The sequence below is a fragment of the Cervus canadensis genome, chromosome 16 (assembly GCF_019320065.1).
Source record: "Cervus canadensis isolate Bull #8, Minnesota chromosome 16, ASM1932006v1, whole genome shotgun sequence".
NCBI classification, from domain to species: Eukaryota; Metazoa; Chordata; class Mammalia; order Artiodactyla; family Cervidae; genus Cervus; species Cervus canadensis.
In genome coordinates this window covers 27,781,703-27,800,038 of record NC_057401.1, presented here as the reverse complement: position 1 = coordinate 27,800,038, position 18,336 = coordinate 27,781,703, and the positions used below count along the sequence as shown (strand labels likewise).

The 18,336-nt window shown below is 35.7% G+C and overlaps 1 protein-coding gene across 1 annotated transcript in view; it reads right to left on the bottom strand.

The window, feature by feature from the left end:
• Window positions 1-18,336, bottom strand: part of HCN1 (hyperpolarization activated cyclic nucleotide gated potassium channel 1) — a 446,804-nt gene that overhangs the window by 390,099 nt on the left and 38,369 nt on the right. Inside the window, exon 2 of the mRNA XM_043489086.1 lies at window positions 5,266-5,689. Coding sequence (XP_043345021.1) covers window positions 5,266-5,689 — 424 coding nt within the window. The remainder of the gene's footprint in view (window positions 1-5,265; window positions 5,690-18,336) is intronic.

Here is an 18,336-nt window from a genome sequence, read left to right as displayed (position 1 = left end):
TTTCAATGGCAAGAATACTCGGCAAAGATAAACCTCCTTTTAGCTATCTAAAAAACATCCTGCCTGATGCTGGCTATATATAAAAAATGCAACTGTGTGATAAATCTCTCTCTTAACTGATATTATTAGTTCTATCCTCAGTTGTCTCCAATCCTCTTCACTCTGCAGCATTTCAAAATGCAAACTCCCTGCCTCTAAAGCCTCAGTGACACCTTACTGGTTGAGTCAGTCCTCAGCACAAATTCCTGCCTATACCTCCAGACTCACTGCCTTTGCAGCCCAGGCTCTGGAGAGGCAGAACTGTGCTGACTGCTTGGGTTTCATGTCTCACTGACTGCGCTCCTCTGTCCCATGTTTCTCATCTTGGTAATCCAGGCTCCAGCTTCAAAACTCAGTTTTGCGTATCCCTAAAGCTTTCTTCTGCAAAAAATAGGCTGTAACTGTTCACTCCCTCTTTCATGCCATCACTTACCACACCATCTGTGATTCTTTTCTCACATGTCTCTTTTTCCTACAAAGCTGGGGTATGCTTTGTATCCTCATGTGTAGCATCTGCACATAGAAGCACTCAGTATATGCTTGGGAGGGAAGAATTAATTTTCCTTTGCAATTATTTAATGGATTTAGACCATGGAGGACTACCATGTCTTCAGCGGAGAGGTATGCCTGGACAACCGATTGTGTTTAGAACTCTGGACCACGGTACAAGGAGACTCAAGGGCAAAAAGTTGACACTGATGTTCCCTACAGACGTTTATGCCCAGGTAGGGAAAAGAAATGCATACAGGAGAATTCACACCCAGACTATGGGCATGAACAAATGCAAGCAGAGATAGTAGAACTGTTCAGAGTAAAAGTACTGACCATTATGGCATAGTCCCTCAATGTAGAATATTTTCAGAGGTGTTTGAGCATTAAATGAATAATGGAAAAGGAAGGCCTTCCAAACCTGAGCTGTGGCACATGCAAAATTAGCAGATGCAGGGGGGAAAAAAAAAATCCATTCTCTGCCAGAAGCATTATAAAATTAAAAATCAAATAGAAAAGAGCTGTTTGGTGCAAATAGGAAGTGACAGTGGTGAGATGGGGACATGGTTCGCCGAGGGCCTTGAAGGCAAGCAAAGAAACACAGATCTGATACCACAAACAGGAAGCCTCCCTAGATTCTAGCAGAGGGAAGGCTTATCAAAACAATGGTGTTTGCTTATGGCAAGTCTTAGAATTCTGTGTGCTTTCTAAAAAATGGAAGTGGTTATAACATGCATGGTATAATTATAAATAGGCAATTTATAACAAGAGTTAGTTTCTAATCTATACCAATTAGAATGCTAAAATTAACGAAAGACAGAAACCACAGTCTGTATTAGCTCCCTGTGGAATACATTTCCTTATTAATGTCCTGTTGTTAAACATAATTTGTACATATATCTGCCTCTAAGCCAACATAAAAATCTAATACTGATTGCTATAAGAGCATTGCAATATTCCAGATACATTACTCAACTGAAATTTCTATAGACATACATGAAAAACAGAACCACAGCCCTCTTTTCTTGCCTCAAAATTGGCATGTTGCTTGTGATAGGTCTAAAATCTACACCTAAATGATTGATAGGATAGTGAATGAGGAATAAAAAATAAAATATTATAGGTATGTATTCCAAAGCCATAGTTACTACAGGAGTTTCGTTGTGTTTACCATACCTGTATTATACTGCCCATGAAGAATTTCTACTTTCTTTGACATTGAATCCTACAAACAGATAACCACTGCAGACTAATATTTCTCTTTTCAATTACTGTTTCCAAAATATCTAATAATTTCAAGGATCATCTGCTTTTGATAAAACAACAGGGATCAGCAGCTGTAACATTCAAGTTTCCTGGAACTCTTCACCTTTTCTAACCAAATAATCTCCTATTTACTAAGCTCTTAATCTACCCTTTATCTCTTCAGTGGCTAGTGATTGTCAAAATTGTTAATAACATTCCATTTAATTTCTGAGGATTTCCTCACCATATGTCTCTTTTAGGAGGACCACAGAGAATGGGTTCTTTCTGTGATAGTTGCAAACCAGCACTCTGGACTGGGTCACTGACTTCACTTGAAATACAACAATAACAACAACAATGCTGAATTAAAGAGATGCTTTTTTTAAGTCAAAATACAAAACTGAGAGAGATTCCATTTTCTGGAGATTATAGGAAAAGGAATTTTCTGACCTGATTTATCTAAACAATCACCCCAGATCTTCACCTCACATGGCCATACATATAAAGTTTCAGTACAGTGTCAGAGAGCTTTAATTTTGCATCCTAAAGCCACTGATCTTATCATTGCTTCTGGAAGACAACTCCCCATGCTCCCTAACACCATGCTTCATAAATTAGTTGGCCAAATCAGCCCCTTCCTTCAATATTAGCCACTATGTTCAACTTTAGCAGGCTAGTAACATAAGGGCTAAAATGTGACACTTCTCTATTTCATTCACAATATTTCTTGAATTTATCTGGCTTTGGCACTTCTTGCTGCTTTTCAGTTGAACTAATTCAGACCAGGGGGGAAAAAAATTTCATTGAAGATGGAAGCAGTTTCCTATAGAAGGCAGCCACTTTCCTTGGGAATGATTCATTTAGAACTGTGGCAGCTTCCAGACTTCACACATTACTTCCCCAAATTTGCTGAATTTAGCATGAGCCAGCTTGGTACTGAAACGCTCAGAACTCAAAGACATGTGGGTGAACCCACATCTTCCTCTGTACTCTTATTCCAAATGCTCACAGAGAAACCTGATTACATGTTGTGTTTCTACCTGTAAACACATCCTGGTGGCATTTATAAAACTGAGGTAGAGATATACTAATTTGGAACTATTAACATTTTTTCATGACTTTGGTTTCAATCATGCAGGTATTGCAATCATGAAATAATAAACCCATAATAAATTTGGGGTTAATTACTACTGTTTTTTCCTCTAACAGTATTATAAACAGATATTAAATAGCCATGATATATGTGATATTATATGGGGGTATCATATAATCAAGAAAACATTCTTCATGAAATGAGCTTACGGTTCATTTACTATCAATGTCATTTATTTATAAGTAAGATTACGCCAACTCACAGCTCGAGCCTGAATGGGTTTGGTTACCAAATGTCTGTAATGGCATATTAAATTTCATTTTACAGTGATGATGGCGATGAGCCAATGCTCCTGAATTCTATCATGGCATCTGTAAAACACCATCGAGTTACACACACCTAAGTGCCTCTGACCGCTGCCAGGAGCCAGAGGACAACAGCGCTCAGGAGCGTGCTCTTCTATGACCACGTAGCCTGGCATTTTATCTGATAGAATGCCATCTGTTCATCCCTCTGCCATTCTCTAGGGTAACTGGGTTCAAACTACAAGACACTGAAAATAGTCACACTGTCCACTGTATTTTTAATTGTCTGGGTATTTATATCAGTGACTTTTCTTCTCACAGGCTACTCATTAAAATAATTTTATGACCATGTTTCAAGAGGCAAATATTCAAATCATACATTGCTTGCACCACAAAGCTCAGTTAAGAAAAGTTTCCCACATATTTTATCATACATATAAAATGGTATAATAGTAAATCATTTATCACTAAAAGAATATATGTTATAGTGAGAAGCTATATAGTTTTGTGATTAAGAGCTTGGGATCTGGAGTCAGGTTGCCAAGGTCAGACTCCCAGTTCCATCTACTACTCTGTGAATCTGGGCAAATTAGGAAGCTTGGATGAACTAATCCATGTAAAGAATCAAATATATTACTTGACATATAATAAGCCATCAATAAATATTAGCTATTTTATCAATAATTACCTCGCCTTGATATTAACATTAGCATAATAATGTTTGAGAACCAAACATTTATTACATGTTAGATGGATTGTGCTACATAGAGATACATTACAAGATTAATCAGTTTCTCAAATGAGCTTCATCTGATTTTAAATATAATTTGTATCCATATTTTAAGAATGATCTATTTTTATGCCTTTTAGCAGTGTCTTATACTGGGTTTTATTGCTGCATGTCATTTCCTGAAATCCTAGGAACCAAAATGCCATCAACAAGCACACACAAAACACTGCCACAGTCTCACAGAAAGCAGAGCTAATGTTCACAGAAGTTTCATTTTATGACTTGTTAAACCTAAATTCCAAAATATAATTCATCCTAAAAAGCATTTCTGTAGCTAGTAAAGCGGCAATTAATCCCTGGTCAGTGTGTTGTTTTCTTTAGTGTAGGTTTAGTCAACTCTGGAGGCCTTTTTGACCCTTATTTTTATGCAGACAATAAAGTTCAAGTTATAATTAATTTTTAAGGTGTGTTTAGAAGGAAAAGAAAATCAAAAAACTAATATGCAGATTCTAAAATTAGAGATTTAACCTCCCTTGCTTGGTGATGGTACATTTGACTCAGATCTTTAGAACTCCAGTTTCCAAAGCCCTTTCAGATCCCACCCAGTTTCTAAGCCCTTTCAAGTTCCACCTACTGCCTAAGAACAATGGATGCCCTACTCAGCAAAACACTGGCCAGATTCACTGTTTTTATTCACTGTATTATTTGTGTTTTCTATGTAATAATTTCCCTTCAGGATATGCTGCTTTTCAGTATTATGAAATGACCTAGTACAGATAATCTACAATAAATAACTATAACACAAATAACAAAGAGCAAAATTATTACACTAAAATGTCTTTACATACACAAGTTGAAAATACTCGAAAGAATAATTTTTCTTCAAGCATGATTCTCTGAAATTTCAATATGAGGAAACATATTCCACATTATTTCACAGAACTAATGATACAAACTAGCAATCGGACCCTACAATTTTGTCAAAGATGGCACTTGATGTGTTAGATAAAACAAATTAATATTACATAGTAGATAAAAACAGCCTCCCATGGTGAAGGAGCAGTTGCATTGTTTAAGATAAAAGTTTGCTGATTAAAGTAGATTTGCTTTTGAAAAGACTGAATTGGCATAAGACAATTACTTTATAATCGCTATCTTTTTCACTTTGCTCAAATTCAGTTTTCGACCATATCTTTTAAAGTTGCAAATGTATCACTTATGTACCAAAAAGAAAAAAAATGAATTTTTTCTTTTTGAACTTCATAAAACTAATTATACATAGCATAGCTGTTCATTTTAAAACCACTATAGTTTAAAATATCATGATATAGAAACTTTATACAAAGGAAAAGATTATGTCTTACCTCTTCCCACTGATGTATGTATCTAATTAACCTTGAAAGTCGTAATAAACGCAAGAGACTGAGAATTTTTGTAAACCTCACAATGCGAAGTGCCCTGGCTGTCTTGTAAACTTCCGAATCCATTCCTTTTTCTACAATGAGAAAGATATAATCCACTGGGATTGATGAGATGAAGTCAACCACAAACCAGCTTTTTAAATAATTCATCTTTATCACTTTAGGGTCCAGGATGATTTCAGAACTGTCTTCATTGACAGTCCCAGTCCTGAAATTCATGATCAAGTCCAAAAGGAAAACTGTATCTGAAGCCACATTGAAAATAATCCATGGTGTTGTTGTCTGTTCTGTAAAGAATGTGATTCCAACTGGTATGATGACCAGATTTCCAACCATCATTATAAGCATGATTAAATCCCAATAAAACCTACAATAAATAAAAAAAAATCAGATTTTAAGATGTAAACAATAATCAGTCCTCCCCCCCCACCACCACCATAAAAGTTGTTACAGAGTCAGACACAACTGAGCACAAGCACAAAGTTAAATAAATGAACAAACTGCTTGTTTTGTAAATAACATAGCTTTTTCAATGGCCATAAATTAAATCTAAGTAAAATAAATATATTCCTAAAGCAAGGCAGTGTGACTACAGAATTCTAAAAATTATTTGAGATAAAGTGCTATAGAAATAAGTTCATGAACACCCATATCCCCATTTATCTGATAAAGAAGTAAAAATAAATTCCCTTTATAGTTACAATATGGATGAAAACAGGGAAATCTACATTATAAAGAACTACTTTAAAGAAGACTCTTTAGAGGTGCTTTGAAGTATTTTATATACAAAAACCTCAATCATAGAGTAGAATAAACAATAATAAATAGGGCACATAAAAACTATTGGTACTGCAAATTTATAACTACAGATTAGGTCAATCACAAATTCTAGAACTGCCACAGCTTCTTAGCACTCCAAATATTTATGCTGTATTCTTCTTAATTTGAAAAGAGAAAACATTATCAATTTTGTTCTGAGGCTAAAAATATTAGAACAGACACTAGGTTTGAAATCAGAACCTACCTAAAATTTGCACTTTTATCACTGCTTAATTGAACAACTACTTTAAATAGATTGCCACTATTTTTCCAAACAATTATTTGTTTAAAATTTCTGATTTCATTTTCAACACAGCTGTGATTATTAGCTACCTTTTGAAACATTCTTATCCCACATTATGTTAAAATTAGGAAGTTTATTCCAGGTTAATATTGTACTAATATAGAGTTAAAATTATTAATATATGACAAATTCATCAAAGATTATTTTAATATTGCTTTCATTTGATTTCTTTAAAGTCTACTGACACTGTAGTTAGACTAGGTAATAGACCACACTTGGTTACAGTATAGACTTGTAAAGAAACAAATCAATTAATACAACTCTATGGTCGTAAGACAGTCTACAGAAACATGAGCTACTGCATTCTGGTTGAAGATGTAGTCTCTGAGCAGTTATTTTTTACAAAAATTATATAAATTTTCATGACAGACATTTCTGTTAACCAAGAAATTTTTATTTTACATTAGTTCTCCTATTTAGATTATTTGGGCTACATTTTATTAGGGCATACATTTGCATGAACCTTTCAAAGTTATTGTCATTCCTAATTATGAGTGACTTGGGTTAAAAGTAGTAGTACAAGAAAGAACTATAATAGTCCCACTCTGCCCTTGTTTCTACTCTCACCTCAGAATTACATAAAAGATTAATGCTTCTCATTTTGAAGATCTCACCAGTCTTTCTGTCAAAACTTACCTATAGATTTATGAACAAGTATACAAATACCCATGTCAATTATACATCATACACTGGTAATTACACCAAAATACTTTCCCTTTTTTTTTTTTTTCCTCTCCTAATGGAAGTGCAAAATATGCCATTTAATACACTAAGGACAGAGGAGAGATGTAGATAACATGTAATACTGTAATAGCTGTTTCACAAAAAAGTGACATCATTGAATCATGTGTGCCCTGAGGATTTTCACTCTACTGGACACTTATCATCTCTTCTCGGGGCTCCACTCTGCTTTTCCTTGAAAGGCTGCTGTTCCCTTGGGTGTCACACATAGCCCTTTTATCTTCTATTCTACACATGCTCTTTGGGCAATATTATACACTCATCCATGTCTTTAATGATTAATTCATAACTGATGACTACAAAATGACTATCTCCAGTCTATTCCTGTCTTCTAAGCCTCCTAATCCTTATAATCAACAGTCTAATTAAATCTGTCCCCTTGCATAGCTCATAGTCATGTCAAACAGCACACCCAAGCTCAATCGCATCACCTTCCCTCCCACAAACATCCCTCAGATGTTCCCTATGCCAGAAAATGGTACAATACTATACCTCATTTGGAACCATCCTAGATAGTTGAAACCAGCCTAGGTAACCCCTGGCCAAAAATCTACTCAATTTCATTATTCAATCAATTACCAAGGCTGTTTGGTTCTAACATGTAGATGTAAGTTGAATTCATCCATTTGACCTTTACCATTCCCACTGCAGCTGTCTTCAACCAGAAATTCTCACCAACTGTTTAATTCAGAAAGAAGTTACTTAAATTATCTAACCATAAATTTTCTTATCTGTAATAAAGATTATTATAGAACCAAATGTTGTTTTTTTCTTACGTACTATATGCAAATCACAGATGCTAGCATATAACAAGCTGTGGCATGCAACGCTGGAGTTATACTTAGTATTCATGTACCTTCCCTGTTTACCAAAAGAAAGCCAATTTTGGGAGAGCAGTCAGGAGCCTTTTGAAAAATACTCACTTTTAAAAACATGCTTGTATTTCTGCTTTTTTTTTTTAAGGGAAAATCATATTCTACCCTTCTTAGTCAACAGAAATGAAAAGGATAAAGTGTCATCCACTCTTTATTATAGCAATAATGTTTACCACACCATGGCTTTTTATTAGTGGTGCTTAGTAAGGATTGAAGCCCTTAGATATCTCAATATCAATGTGATGCTCGATTAAACCTTATAGTTTCCTTTTAAAGTATCATTGACCCTACTTTGCAGTCATAAACACAATTCTGTAGACTTTGCATAATATAACACTTCTTTGGTTAACATGGATTCATTCCTTAGATAGCAAGGAAAATATAGTTATCACTCACTCTAGAAGTTGCTTTAAAAAACAGCAATGAAGATGTTCCTGAAAACTGACCTCATGAGACTCACACCTCCCTGGCCACGAGTTTCTTTTCTCAACTCTTTGCTCAGAAAGTTTCTTTTCCCCTTAACTCAATTTCTATGTCTTGTACATTTTATTACAGAATTACAGAATTGTCTTTCCTACCCACTCCCTTTTTGCATACCCACTTTTGTGTCTCGACTTGAGGCAAAGCTAGCTCTTGCTTGGAATATCTCAAAAAGTCTCCTGTCTATGTTATCTGATCAATTCTACCCACAAGTTCCAGAGCAACCATCTAACATGTAACATACAGGTGAAAAACCAACATGGACCCTCTCATTTAAGTAAAAACACTAAGGCACTCCCTAATATAGCTTTCTCCTCCCTTCTTATCTCTTCTTTAACATTTTATGGTAAGTACCTCATAGCTTAAGCAAGATAGTACTTACTTTTAATTGCCATCATCATGTCTAGGTACGTATGTAGGAGACATGGTTACTTCCATTCTACTAGTTCCTTTTCCTATCAGCATTCTACTGTCCTTCAAGTCCCAGTCTGGTAATTAATTTTAGTTGTGCTGTTGTTGTTTTTTTCTTTACAACCCCCAGAACATTTATTTTCAGTATATGTCTTATTTCACTTTTGCTCTTGTTACTAATTATTTGAAGTTCAAAACTATCCTATCCTTACATGTATATGTATGGCTGAGTTCCTTTTCTGTTCATATGAAACTAACATAACACTGTTAATTGGCTATTCCCTGATATGAAATAAAAAGTTAAAGAAAAACTATTTTGCCTTCTGTTTAACTTCTGCAGTAATGCAAACAGTATCCAGGACAGCAAATGCTAAGAAAATATATTAATTAAATTTTAAGTAGAAACATATACTTCACAAAGATATTTAAAGAAATCCTTTTTTAGTAAGTCAAAGGCCACTAATGTAGTAAATACTTTCTTAATATATCTTTTGGGCTTCCCAGGTGACCCTAGTGATAAAGAACCCACTTGCCAATGGAGGAGACATAAAAGACACCCAGGCTCGATCCCTGGGTCAGGAAGATCCCCTGGAGAAGGGAATAGCAACACACTCCAGTGTTCTTGCCTGGATAATTCCATGGACAGAGGAGCCTGGCAGGCTACAGTCCATGGGGTCACAAAGAGTCGGACATGACTGGGCAACTAACATTTTAACTATATCTTTTACATTATATAACTCTAGATTTTATTGATTGAGGACTTTTATAATACAGGACACATTAAAATAAGCAGAAAAATGAGAGATTAAAAATATACTCTTAGATCAGACAGCCTGCAAGCAAACAGTTTTGGATTTGACATTTGGTTTTGAATGTTATAAAACCCCTCTCTTATTCATCCTGCTCTTAGAGTTAGTAGTTGTCAAAGATAATGATTAGACTTTGAAGGGTCTAGGGTTCAAATCCTAGTAGCGTTAGCTGTCAGAGAAGGCAACGGCAACCCACTCCAGTCGTCTTGCCTGGAAAATCCCATGGACGGAGGAGCCTGTTAAGCTAAAGCCCATGGGGTCTCGAAGAGATGGACACAACTGAGCGACTTCACTTTCACTTTTCACTTTCATGCATTGGAGAAGAAAATGACAACCCACTCCAGTGTTCTTGCCTGGAGAATCCCAGGGACAGAGGAGCCTGGTGGGCTGCTGTCTATGGGGTCGCACAGAGCCGGACACGACTGACGCGACTTAGCAGCAGCAGCAGCTACATTAGCTGTATGGTTTCAGGCAGAGTATTTAACTGCTGTAACCTTCAATTTTCTCCTATCCTCAGAGTTTCTCTGCCAGGAGGACTGCATAAAATCATGTATGCAAAGTCTTTAGAACTTGTGATATAGAAAGCCAACTTTCTCTATAAATCCAACACTCATCGGAAAACCAAATCTTGACAATTACAGTAGAATAATAACCTAGGTAATCATTTTTACCTTATGCTAAAAGTAGATAAAATTCACAAACTAAAATGGTATTTCAATGATAATTAATATATCACTAAAAACTATGATCGCTTTAATTACTAATAAATGATATTAATAGACAAATTATTTTTATGTTAGTCAATTTCCCTCTGTAAGCATTTAGGAAAAAAACTTCTCGTTAAACCCTTCAAATGGTACCAGATGCACACATGGCTATATGGTTTTTCCAGTAGTTTTGTACGGATGTGAGAGTTGGACCATAATTCTTTGGCTGAGTGCCAAAGAATTGCTGCTTTTGAATTGAGGTGCTAAAGAAAACTTTTGAGAGTCCCTTGGACAGCAAAGAAATCAAAGTCGTCAATCCTAAAGGAAATCAACCCTGAATATTCATTGGAAGGACTGAGGCTGAAGCTGAAGCTTCAATACGTTGGCGACCTGATGCGAAGAGCCGCATCTTTTTCATTGAAAAAGGCTCTGATGCTGGTTCTTTTCCTGATCCCTGATGCTGGGAAAGATTGAGGACAGGAGGAGAAGTGGGTGACAGAGGATGAGATGGTTAGAAGGCATCACCGACTCAATGAACAAGAATTTGAACAAACTTCAGGAGACAGTGAAGGACAGGGAAGCCTGGCATACTGCAGTCCATGGGGTTGCAAGGAGTCAGATAGGACTTAGCAACTGAGCAACATCTCTTTCACCTATGGTTGAAGTCAATTGATATGATAAACTAGTCCCCCTACTCACACTTAAAAGTCACTCCTAACAATTATATCTTTAGATGTCAAACATAAATTGGGCATACACTTGTAAACCAACTTATTTATCAACCTAAACAAATAAATAAACAAAGGTCCAGCTGGATTTACTTTTTTATAAAACACATAGTCTTTGCAATTATGTTTCAAATTTTATACAAAACTGATTCAATTTCCAAAAGTCCAATTAACAGCCTGATCATTGGGCATATATCTCTTGAATAACACGATGTCTTCTCTTAAATGTTATGTCCCCTTCCTAGTACTATCAGTGGCAATTCACCCCCACCAAGTCTTAGCAGCCAATACCTGAGCTTTGATCTGACAGGTTCTCGGACATCCTCTGTTACCTTACAAATCTCATTACTTACACACAGAATATTCACACTGGGGTTAATGTTTTGTAGGACATATGCCTATCCTAAGCCTTGCAAAGAAGTTTTCCAGGTCAGCCCTATTTATTATGGAGTCTAATGCCTTGTTGTTTCACAGAGACAAATTCATGTCAAAACAGGGTGGGGAATGAAGGTATCAAGAAAACACAGACAAATATAGGTATTTTGAAGTGAAAATACGCTAGCTTTCTCAGTACAGTCAATATCCCAATTTGTAGGAAAGTTTAGCTTAACTTATGGATAAAATTAATTTAAACTGTATTTGAAGACAAATGCTTTCCAGTAAACAGCAATTTACCCAATAAGAACTTGAGTTGGATGGGAGGTACATTGTTTTAGCTAATCTTATTTATTAAAATGAGCTAATGGGACAGAAATGTAATCCCTAAGAAGGTATTGGATCTGTCCCAGTCCAGGAAAAAGTAAACCTGTTTGTTCTGCTTCCCCCTTCCTCTGAAACTGCAGTTTTTTCTTTGTGTGTTAATTTTCTTCCATAATGGCCTTATTGGTCCATATACTCTCATTTGTGGCATTTTAAAATTCTGTTCACTCCTCTCCCAAACCTTCAGTTTCTATGACTCTGCATTTTCATAATTCTTCACTCATATTTATATATTAGCAGAAATTAACTTTCCTCAAGCTTTACCTGACATCCCTTTTTCCACCATTAAAGTGGGCATTCCATAAGATTAGGTCATCCCATATTTCATCCCTCTATTCACTCTCTCATTGGTCTCAGCAGCCACAACATGCTCACCTGATATGGTAATGTGAATGGTTATCACTGGCCTTAACCTCTGAGATAAACTGATGCATTTCTAATTACATCCTGCATAGTTAGTGGCCTCTGAGTATCCCAGTGGAACAGCCATCTCAAAGACTGAAATCCAAACCAATGAACCTTACAGCCTTAAAATAATTCTCCTGATATTATGTCTGCTTATTGCAGCATAACTTCTTTTTCTTTCTGTTAGCCAGCCACTGAGCAGAAAATTTTTAAATTATCCTTGATCCCTCTGTCATCCCAATTCTAGCCTTTGGTCATTTGCCCAGGCTTACATTCCTTCTAATACAATAATTTTCATATTCAGCTTTTCACTTTGTTCCAATGCCATCATCCTCTATGAAGTTTATGTTACATCATTATTCTGCTTACTAATTTTTCTGTTTCTACCTGCCCCAGGAAATTACTTCCTATTTATATCTACCAGACTTTTCTTGCAAAATGAAATGTAATCATTCAAAATCCTCTAGCGTATGCACCAATCCTATATCCTGAAGCTTATCTTTTGGTACACAGATGATCCTCAACTAAATTCACAGTGGGGGAAGGAGAGGGTAAGATGGGCTGAGACTAGCATTGACATGTATATATTTATACAATCCCATGTGTAAAACAGGTAGCTAGTGGGAAGCTGCTGTGTATACTTATAGCTGGTTAACGTTGTTCTACAGTAGAAACCAATACAACATTGTAAAGCAATTATTAAAAAAAAATTTTTTTTAATAAACAAGAAAAAGACTTGTTTTTCAGATTCTATCTTTGCCATTGCCAAACAAATGTCTGGGATTTTCTTTTCCCAAAACCGAAACTCTACCTCTACATTAATGGTCAGCTTAAATACCAGTTTCTTCAGATTACCTTCTTTTATTCCATTCCCAGATGAGCTGGAGCTTTGTCTTCTCCCTGCCCCAAACTCTTATCTCAAGTTCTCTTTGTGAATTCCAGCATTTGAGGGCACCAACTAGTGAACACTGAATACCACACTGTAATGAGATGTCAGCAATAATTTGATAAAGACCATTTAAGAAAAGATGTCTGAAAATACTGCTTTTGTGCTTATTTCAAGCCAAACTCTATGCCAGTTTTCTTTACACTTACATTGCCTAGCAAATAGTATGTATGTTTATGATTTCCCAATGATCAAATTCCAAATAAATCAAATTTATGTTAGAGTGTTAATTACAATATTATAAGATTTTAATTAAAATACATATGATCACTTGTTCTTTTGTATGGTTTGGAAATTAATAGCTATGTATTTATTTTTCACTTCTTCTTGAGTGGTATGTCATATTTTTACACATATTTTCTTGCTTTAAAAAACAGGAAAAAAGATGTAATTCAAGGATACTTTCATTATGTTATTCAAATGAACTTCACAACTTTTATTCCTCTGAACCAAAACATCTGCTTATCCTTAAATTTCCCATATGAAATACATTTCTATAAGTCAGAAGTTACAGAATGAAGAACTCCCTGAGAATTAAGTAGTCCTATGCTGTGGTATTCTCTTTATGATGACATATAGATATTACATAAAGATAAAAATCCTAAATGTACAAAAGGTGAGTAGAAAATGTATAAAATAGCTCCTACTCTTTTTTTAGAGTCCCTTAAAAAGTCCAATCTAAAACTATTTCTTAGCTTCTTAGTATTTTTTTTAATCAAGTGATTTTCTTAAACTTTACTCTCCTTGACTCTCAGCATTTAATTCTTTAAGGAAAGCAAAAATATTGTCAGAAGTCGTGTCAACCAAATGTATTCTAGTACTATTTATTCCAGGATAAGATTCACTAAGTTGAGTCTATTCCTTAACTGTTTCCAGGGACAGACTAAAGGACATAAGGTGATGTCCTTTATATCCACACTGATGGATGGTCCCATGACATAGACAGTGAACACAACTTTATTTTGAAGCTCAGTTAAATGACTATCAGTTGCAAAGGGCTTTATACTTGATGATATACTTTCATCTGACCAATCTGAAACTTTGAAAAGAAGAAAGGTGACTGATTTCTCCCTGTCTAAATGCATGGCTAGCTTAAGGTGTATTCAGATTTGGAGTTTCCACTCCAAAATAATTCTTCCCTCATTGCTAACATAATCTTCTCATGACACTGCTTATTTTCAGATCATCCATTTTATCTCTCTTGTTGCTGATAATGCAAGTCACTTCCCCTGTGTTTCTCATTACTCAATAGATCTCAGTAAGCCTTCATCTTCTTTGTTCACTCTAACCTGCTGATGCCACATAGTTTTTTGCATCATTGCTTCAGTTTGAGGATGTGATTTAAGGTTCAGAATGAATATCCTAAAACACTATTGTGCCTGAAATTCTGCAAAATGTCTACATTTTATGGATGTTTTGGAATGTGCCAACGATCCTCATTTTTATATATAGTAATACCTCATTGAATTTTGAAAAAGAACATCAAGGCACTGACATGTAAGTAATATTCATTAGATAACAGGCATTTTGTAAATAATTTTGATTACAAAATTTGATACTCAAAAGAACCAGAGACATTGGTAGCATAATCTAAATTTAACAAGAGGAAACAATCTCATCCAGCAAAAGACCTTTCTTAAATTCTTGTATCAGGAAATGAGAAAAACGGCCTTGAACCCATGACCAATTCCCATGTTTACACTCCTACAAAATTCAAAGCCTGAATAAATGATTCAAGGATTTTAAGTGGTGTTTAAAAAAAAAACAACAAAAAAAAACTTTCTCACAATATAGCAACACATTCACCTGTCCTTATCAGTCACCATCTGAAATGAGAACAAAATTGTTTTCACAGGAAATGTAAGCCCTAACAGGGAGCAGACTGAGGTGCTACATATCTACAGAGATGGGCTTTGGTTTCTGTGCCTTTCCATGCAGAAGCCATTGAGAGTTTACCTCCATTTCCAGAGAATCAACATGACAGCTCATCTGTCCCTATGCCCAGTAGCACACATCAAATAAAAAAGCTATGGGATTACCTGTTTCAAACTCTTTTTGCCTTGGCCTGCAAAGAAACCTCACTAGTGTATAAAGCAAAGTCAGTTCAGAAGCTCTATAGGTAAAAAACACTTGGAAAGCTAGAGTCAAATTTAGTACCAAGCAAATATTTTCTCCAAATATATTATAGTAACTCCAACAAGTATCTTCCACATAGCAGGAATACCTTCTGAGAAATGGAAACATAAATGACATACAAATTCTATACTTAAGAACTTCCATCTTAATGGAAAAAGGAAAACTTGTACTTATTAATAAGACTAGAAGAAAATTTAAGACCCGGTCATAAATAGTACACTGCAGGTACTATGGGTTTTCAAAAGAGAAAAATAATTGGTCATCTGTTTAAAGAAACTACTATTATTAAAGAAACTCAAAGACAGCCTTTGCTGAGAACTTCCTAAGGTTGCCTTTTACTCATGGCACAAACATTAATTTATGAACATGTATACTCTGCTTCCTGAATTTGTCTTTATGCATACAAATAAAATTAGACACAGCCATAGTCCTCAAGAAAATAAGGACTAGGAAAGACAATCAATAGTGTTTCTAAAACAGAAAAAGCCTTCCTAAGGCACACAAAAGAGAGAATGATCAAGTCTTCCTTGGGGGAAGGAGAGGTGGGCAGGGTTCACAGAGTCAGTTAGTTTATACCTTCCCTACACAACTGCAAAAACTTGTCTGGCTTAGACAGTTCAGTTCAGTTCAGTTCAGTTGCTCAGTCGTGTCTGACTCTTTGATACTCCATGAACTGCAGCTCACCAGGCCTCCCTGTCCATCACCAACCCCCAGAGCCTACCCAAACTCATGTTCACTGAGTCGGTGATGCCATCCAACCGTCTCATCCTCTGTCATCCCCTTCTCCCCCTTCCTTCAATCTTTCCCAGCATCAGGGTCTTTTCAAATGAGTCAGCTCTTCGCATCAGGTGACCAAAGTATTGGAGTTTCAGCTTCAACATCAGTCCTTCCAATGAACACCTAGGACTTATCTCATTTAGGATGGACTGGTTGGATCTCTTTGCAGTCCAAGGGACTCTCAAGAGTCTTCTCCAACACCACAGTTCAAAAGCATCAATTATTCGATGCTCAGATTTCTTTATAGTCCAACCCTCACATCCATACATGACCACTGGAAAAACCACAGCCTTGACTAGACGGACCTTTGTTGACAAAGGAATGTCTCTGCTTTTTAATATGCTGTCTAGGTTGGACATAACTTTCCTTCCAAGGAGAAAGTGTCTTTTAATTTCATGGCAGCAATCACCACCTGCAGTGATTTTGGAGCCCAAAAAAATAAAGTCAGCCACTGTTTCCCCATCTATTTCCCATGAAGTGATGGGACCAGATGCCATGATGTTAGCTTTCTGAATGTTGAGCTTTAAGCCAACTTTTTCACTCTCCTCTTTCACTTTTATCAAGAGGCTCTTTAGTTCTTCTTCACTTTCTGCCATAAAGGTGGTGTCATCTGCACTATAGTGCAAACATTTATAGAACAACAAAACCATTAGTCTCTAGGTTGACACTAGGCAGTTGCTAGATTTGTCACTAGGAATGCCAAGAGAAATAGGTACCAAAAAGGCAGATAAAGGGAATAAATGCCATGGAAAAGTTAAAAGGCCTGGTGATGTATTTAATCCCTTAGTTAATGCTTTAGCTCTAAGGCAGTACCAAGTGTTTTCTCTTCGTAAATTTTAAAACTTGGCTTTCCCAGTTAAAATGAAAGATCATGATCAAGGATAGCCAAGAATGTGATCAAATCAAAGCTCAATTAAAAAATGCTAAGTTCTGTTTACAGTTATAAATTTTACGGTACCATATTTTTTCCTCAAAATGCTTTTAAAAATAATATCCATTTAACAGTCAGCTTCTGAAGGTAAAGAATGATTTCCACAGATTCCAGGTTCTATGTGGATAAATAGGAGCAATACTTCCATTTATTTGACATTTTTCCCCTAAAACAATGATACTAAAAGATGTTATTCCCTACTTGAATTGCACTGAGATTTTCACCCACTTACAGCTGCATGTTATCTGAGGAGCAGAAGGAGTGATGTGTTGAGGAAGAAAATGCTTCTACCAGGAGCATATACTGCCAGGTCTGTAACAAGTTATCAGGGTGTGTGGGCAGACTAGCATTTGTTGTGGAATACTTAAGAATCGAGGACCAAATTTCTTTAATAGTCTGGGCAACTCACACAAACAAGCAAATATTAAGCAGAATTGCCAGGATAATGAGAAATTTCAGTCACCTACAAAGGAATCGAATGAAATACACTTCAATGCACTTCAGTCCCCACGAACAACTCATATGTGTATTTTTCTGCATAGCTGTAACTAGAAATGTTTGGCCTCTCTTCATTCACCTCACCCTTCTACATTCAATAGTACTTACCAAACCTTTTTTTTTTTTTTCCTTCAAAAAGAAGCAATAGGAGGTTGCTCAGCAGATAACTGAATACCATTAACATGTTGAAGATACATGTGCTTTTCCTGTAGCCCAGTGACTTGAAGGAAAATGTTACACTTATTAAAAATTTACTAAATTCTGCAGGAAGATTTTGTGATTTGTACATTTTGTACATTTCAGTTCACTTTAAAAGACATGGCTTCCACCTTCAAGTAGAAGTGATAGGATGGGTGTTTCGTTTCTTCAACAGCTAAAAAGCAAATACAAAACAAGAAACTTGTAAAGAAATAAAATCTCAGACTTGTCTTGGTAGCAGAGAGATAACTGAAAAAAAAAACAGTGAAGATTCAAGAACTGATCTTATATATGTATCAAAGATAGCAATTCTAGGAATAATTATTTTGTTGTGTTTTGCAATTACTAACTCAAAAGTCTTTATTTGAAAACCAATATGGTATATATGACAATATAAAGATTAAAAGAAAATATTAACCTACAGAATACTTTTATGAGAATTAAATCATGCCAAAACTGTTGGCAGTTTAAAATTTGTATAAATGTCTTA